This window comes from Puccinia triticina, chromosome 1A, assembly GCF_026914185.1.
Source record: "Puccinia triticina chromosome 1A, complete sequence".
Lineage (NCBI taxonomy): Eukaryota > Fungi > Basidiomycota > Pucciniomycetes > Pucciniales > Pucciniaceae > Puccinia > Puccinia triticina.
In genome coordinates this window covers 6,237,566-6,243,707 of record NC_070558.1, presented here as the reverse complement: position 1 = coordinate 6,243,707, position 6,142 = coordinate 6,237,566, and the positions used below count along the sequence as shown (strand labels likewise).

Below are 6,142 nucleotides of genomic sequence, written 5' to 3'. Positions count from 1 at the left end.
GTAAGTACAACTAGAAACAGAAGGAGAAGGAGGAAAAGGGGGGAAGGCTTACCTAGCCTAGAGAGATGTAGGGGGCAAGATCTCTACCGGCTAGGATGTGGAAGGAGGCGTGGCTAAATACTAGAGTCTGTGATACTCTTTTTGAAAGCTTTGTGAGACCCCAAAGGAGGGGGCTTACAGTCTCCCCTCCTATATAAAAAGAAAAAAGCTCAAGACACGGGGAATTATAACTGAAGATAGGGAAGGGAGGCAAGAGTTGATCAAGTCAAGTTGTCACAATTGACAAGGCGCAAGGGCAAGGTTGAGGTCAAGGTTGAGGGCAAGAGCAAAGGCAAGGGCAATGGCAAGGGTGAGGTCATCAAACATAAAATAGAACTGGGTTGTTGGGAGTTGAAGTTGGGTTAAAGTTTTCTTCTTCTTCTTCTTTTTTTTTTTTTTTTTTTTTTTGTGTTTGCAGTACTGGTAGGTGGAGAAGTGTGTAATTCTGCACCACAAGATTTCAACATTTCTAGATTGGTTTCCTCATAGCACAATTCATCAGTGTTATACTCCTTGAGGAGCTTGAGATACTTGGTGATGTTGTCTGTGTAGAAGCGGGTTGTCCCTGCATCATCAGCTGCTTCAATTCTAACTGTTGCATTATCATCATCCTCCACTATGGACATGCCTCCCACTACAAATGTTTCCAGACAAGGATGTAAGGGTTTCACCAAGACTCCACCCTTACATAAGCTGTGTTGTAATAGAAGCATTATTATCCATGCTTATACATAGTATTCCTGCTTTATATAGTTTTGATCCCATCTCTTCTCTTCTCCCCCAAGCTGGTCTTCCCCTTCTTCCTTCTTTCATCGGCCGATCTCAGAAATTCACATTCTTTTTATAGACTTCAGGCCTTTGGCCCTCCGTCCCTCCGTTCCTTCCAGTGAGGGTTCACAGAACCCTTACACTTTTTTTTTCTATAAAAAGTTTTTTTCAATCGCTTACTCTCCACGAAATTTCTCCTTGGACTCTTGGAATCTTCATTGGACTCAGGAGCATCACTGAACCCTTGGGCATTGGAAGTTTTTGTCATAATAGTCTCATCCTCCTTGGGCTCGGAGGCTCTTCAACATCGGAACAACCTCATCCTCGCTGGACTCGGAGGCCCTTCATTTCGGAACGGCCTCATCCTCGTTGGACTCGGAGGCTTCTCATCTTCGGAACAGCCTCACCCTTGCTGGACTCGGAGGCTCTTTTGCCATTCGAAACTTCATCCTCAAATACTCTTCAGTGTCGTCCCAGGCTTGCCCTTGCCCTCAACAATCAGTCCTTTTCCTTGTCAGCTCCAGAAACACCCTCAATCCTTGCTCTCTTGGACACTCGGTCTGCTCTCATCTCGTTTGATTGGACACTCGGTCCACGCCTTGGACACTCGATCTGCTCGAAACTTGCTTGCTTGGACTTGGTCCACTCCAGACACTCGTTGCAACCTCTTCAGCCGGCTTTCGCGGCCAGAACCTCTCTGGGCTTTCTTTGCCATCAGTCTCCGTGATCTTGACGGGACAGTTTGGAATGATCAGCGGCCCACTGTCCGACCTCGCCTCCTCCATCCTGTTCGCCCCCCAACTTTGACGACACCCGACAGGCTCCAACCCGCCCAAGCACAGCCTTGATCTCCGGGAAACACTTCTGAGAACGCTCGGTCCCGCCGAACCCCCTCTGCTTCTCCATTCCAATCTGAAGCACCTGGCCCAGCCTTCATTGGCTTGTGGTCACTTCCCCGAGCTCCCCGGCACCCTTGACATCCGCATTGACACACACACGACGCCCATCCTCCCATTCGACGCGCGTGCCAACAGCCCGCCAATTGTTGCCAACTCGCCTCGATCCCTTTCCGTCACCCGTCCTTTCTTCTTCGGAGGGGTCAATGGGGTCCCTCTGAGAAGAAAGGCGCCACACCCCGGACAACCCAAAAGCTACAGACGGTCCTCAACCCTCACCCCCTTTTCTGGCCGCTTCCGCCCCCCTCCCACACCCTTGCCCTCCCATCGCCCTTGCCCTCCCATCGCCCTCGCCCTCCCATCGCCCTCGCCCTCCCATCGCCCTCGCCCTCCCATCACCCTCGCCCTCCCATCGCCCTCGCTCTCTCCACATTGCCCTCGCCATCCTTTGACCGCCACGCGCCCTGGCTACTACTCAACCTCGCCAACAATCCTTCTTGTCTCTCTTCACTGTCCCCCTGCCCACTTTTCTTTTCTCGATGCCAAAGGACAGACGACCCAAAGGTCCCGGACTCCTCGATTTTCCTCTCAATCACCTTGCACGCCACCGCCTCCTCAACCAGGAGCATCCCCACCAGACACACCAGCTCGCGCCACCCTCGTCGTCATCTCAGTCAACCCAACCCCTGCCATTCGTCTGAACCCTCAGCTACCAGGTCCTCTCTTCCTCAGAGGGGTCAATGGGGTCCCTCTGAGGGGATGGAGACTATCAGCGGCAGCCGCCCGCTCCCCCGTCCGGACCACTCCGGTCCACACACGCTGTTGTCGCCGTCGTCGACGGAAGGCGGCCAGGAACGGCCCTCGGCGCCGCCCGCGCTTCCTCACTTGTCTTCCCCTCGCTCGCGTCACCATGCTTGCCAGACCACTCAAAGCCTGACCTCCTCTGCTACAACCCGCCCTCCAGGACCCCTGCACACTTGAGAGAAGGTCTCCGGCCTCAAAGGCTACATCTTCATCAGCGGCCTTGCCTCCCACCTGCTCACTCTGCTTGTCTGCGCCAGGTGGCCCTTGTCCATGGCTCCTCCAAAGACCTCGCCCCTCTCTCCGCAATCGCGAAGGAACAACACCCCTCGCCATCGCTCCCCACCTCTTGACATCACTCTTTGCCCTTCCCTATTGACTCCAGCCCCTCGTCGACATCGCCTCAAGCCCCTCATCATCCACTCCCTCGCACCCTTGTCATTGCTTCCAGCCACTCTCCATTGCCACAGGCCCCTCGTCACCATATCTAGCCTTCTGTCATTGTCATCATCGCCTCTAGCTCCTCCTCATCGCCTCAGTTCAATGTTATCAACCTTGTTGCCTCTTTGTACCTGGTCAATCATGACTGTTGCTTCAGGACATTTGGTCCATTTGGGACACTCGGTCTACTCGGGACATTCGGTCCATTCGGGACACTCGGTCCACTCGGGACATTTGGTCCATTCGGGACACTCGGTCCACTCGGGACATTCGGTCCATTTGGGACACTCGGTCCACTCGGGACATTCAGTCCATTCGGTCTTCTCACTCTCTCGTCATTGCCCTCACTCTCTCCCCCTTGTCTCCTCTCTCAACCCCATTGTCTTTGTCTCTTGCCCTCGCCATCGCCTCCAACCCCTCTTTGTCGCTCCAGCCCCTCACCATCATCTGTTTTCCTTTTCTTTTATAGGAGGGGAGATTGTAAGGGTTTCACCAAGGCTCCACCCTTACATAATCTGTGTTGTAATAGAAGCATTATTATCCATGCTTATACATAGTATTCCCGCTTTATATAGTTTTGATCCCATCTCTTCTCTTCTCCCCCAAGCTGGTCTTCCCCTTCTTCCTTCTTTCATCGGCCGATCTCAGAAATTCACATTCTTTTTATAGACTTCAGGCCTTTGGCCCTCCGTCCCTCCTTTCCTTCCAGTGAGGGTTCACAGAACCCTTACAAAGGATTTTGAGAGTGAGCTTGGAAAACTGTGGGTTGGTCAAGGAGAGGGATTGGCAGTTTGAGTCTGAGGTGGTCAGGGATGGGTGTGGGCAAGGAGGTAGAGGCTGGGGAGCAGATAGGCAAATGGCTGGAAGGAGAGGTAGACATAGAGGGCTTTGTTCCGGTGGCTGGGGGGGGTGACGCTTTTTGGAGAAGCCTCTGGGGCCAAAGATGTTCGTGTCGCAATTTTCGGAGAAACAATGGGGGGAGCAAGTCTGATGTCAAGGGTGAGGAGTGGATCAACGCGGGCAGAAAGGGAGGATGTGACACCAGGAAAAAACAATAATCACTTGTCTTCAGGTGACATAGCAAAGTAAAAAGGGGCCTTTTTACTATTTCATGTCACTTTTAGGCAAGTGATCATTGTTTTTGCCTGGTTTCAGCAGCCTGCCGGAGAGGTTAATAAGCTGGGTAGGGTAGATGGTGTTGATGATTGTACTGGCAGCATGGGTTTGGTCAGGGCAGTATCTGAAAAAACCTGGGCAGGTGGCGCGGTTGGAACGTGTAACAAGTGCGGGATTGTCAATTGTGCAGGGCGTGTTGGCAATCTTGGTATCAATGGCCCGGTTGAGTGTTGAGATGAGTTTTGAGTGGCGGACAAGCAAGGATGTGCGGGCAAGGAATGGGAAGGAGATGTGAAGGAAGGTGTACGATCTTTCTTTTCAAACTTGTCAGTGGAGGTGTTGGTGTTGGTAGCTGAGGGGATTTGGAGATCAGAAGAGGGAATGGGCAGTAAGGTAGGCGGCGGGAGACAGTCAAGAGGCTTGGCGAGTTGGGTGGAGAAGCTGAAGAGGGTGTTGTGGTTGATGATGGGTGAGCTGGAGGGCAGGGTGGCCCAGGCGCTGAGGAGGGGCGTGCGCTGCTGCTGCTTCTGCTTGTTGGAGGGCGCGGAGTGTGGGGCAAGTGCAGCTAGGGAGTCAAGCAAGCTGTGGGGTGTGCTGGGTGCAGCGGCGGTGGTGGTGGTGAGGAGAAGCTTGGCAAGGATGTCAGAGACGCGGGAGCTGAGGAGGAAGCCGAGGGCGCTGAGGCGGGCGAGCTGGGTGATACGGGTCCTGAGAACGTGGAGGAGTGGCTTGGCAGCCAAGAGCAAGAGGGTGTCATCAAGGTAGATGGAGTGGGAGAAGGTGGAGTCAATGGGAGCTTATTTGCCAAGGTGTTGGTCTCAAAGGCTGGTAGAGATGCAGGATCCAAGAGCAAAAACGGTAATGGGGGCAAAGAGGGGGGCACCAGATGGCCAGGAAACAGTGCAGAAAGGGATTGCGGCGGAAAGCTGGGCAGGGTGCTGGCGGGGCAGACAGTTGACGGGGTGTCTAGATGAACTCTTTGCTTCAGCCTCTGGATCTGCCAATTGGGCGTCAGAGACTTTGCTACTGTGTTGGATAAAATGGGTACAAGACCCTGATCAATCAAATACCAAAAAGATCCAGCCAAGGGAGCGGTTGAGATAAGTGGGGACCAGGATGCAAAGTTGAAGAGCACTGGCCCGGACCAAGCAAGTAAGAGGCGTACAAGGTACTCCAGATTTTGGATGCGCTCTTTGCATCTGTTAGTTGACTGGCCAAAGGGCCTTCCGGAGCGGAATCTTTCTTCACAGGGGGACCCCATTGACCCCACCAAGGGAGACAAGCCTTGATATTGTTGCATTTTCTGAAGATGAGGATGAGGTTGGCTATGATTGACCAACAGCAAGGACAAAGGAGGGTTGCAAATGACCCAGGACAAGGTTTGAACAACATAGTCCACAGATAAGAAGGTCACAAATGACCAGATGCAAGAGCGAGAGGAGCACAGCCAACTCCTGAGCAAAATTCAAAAGTCACAATTGACTTGGCTGTGGGCGGGATGGTGGATGGATTCAAGTGTCCAAGGTTGTTTGGAACGAGAAAAAAAAAGTGTAAGGGTCCAGTGGACCCTCACTGAATATGACAAGGAAAAGGGACAAGGTCGGATTTCTAGTTCCAAACGGTGGGGGACTTGATTGTGATGGGCTAGCTGGGAGAGATGTAGGGGGCAAGATCTCTTGTACGTACAACTAGAAACAGAAGGAGAAGGAGGAAAAAGGGGGGAGGCTTACCTAGCCCAGAGAGATGTAGGGGGCAAGATCTCTACCGTCTAGGATGTGGAAGGAGGCATGGCTAAATACTTGAGTCTGTGATAATCTTTGTGAAAGCTTTGTGAGACCCCAAAGGAGGGGGCTTACACTACGCCAGGGACATGTTACACCGGTACATACATGTCACAGCTCTCTGCCTCAAATGAGAGCCGGGGGAAGATCCTCACTTCTTCTCCATCTAGCAATCAACCTATAAGAGCTAGAAGATCCAAGACCAGTCCCCCTCCCCAAGCAGAACCATAGCATGACTGGGCCCTGCTTTGTTGGAATTGTGATTGTGCCCTTCAAGCTAACATCCACAGAGCAGTCAGC

The 6,142-nt window shown here is 52.7% G+C and overlaps 1 protein-coding gene across 1 annotated transcript; it reads right to left on the bottom strand.

Annotated features, from left to right (window-relative positions):
• Positions 1-3,751: 3,751 nt before the first annotated feature.
• Positions 3,752-4,818, bottom strand: PtA15_1A690 (uncharacterized protein; the record flags this gene model as incomplete). Its single annotated transcript, XM_053165744.1, has 3 exons — positions 3,752-3,932; positions 4,317-4,559; positions 4,712-4,818. The coding sequence occupies 3 exons, from the start codon at positions 4,816-4,818 to the stop codon at positions 3,752-3,754; spliced, it is 531 nt and encodes a 176-aa protein (XP_053016905.1).
• Between the last annotated feature and the right edge of the window lie 1,324 nt (positions 4,819-6,142).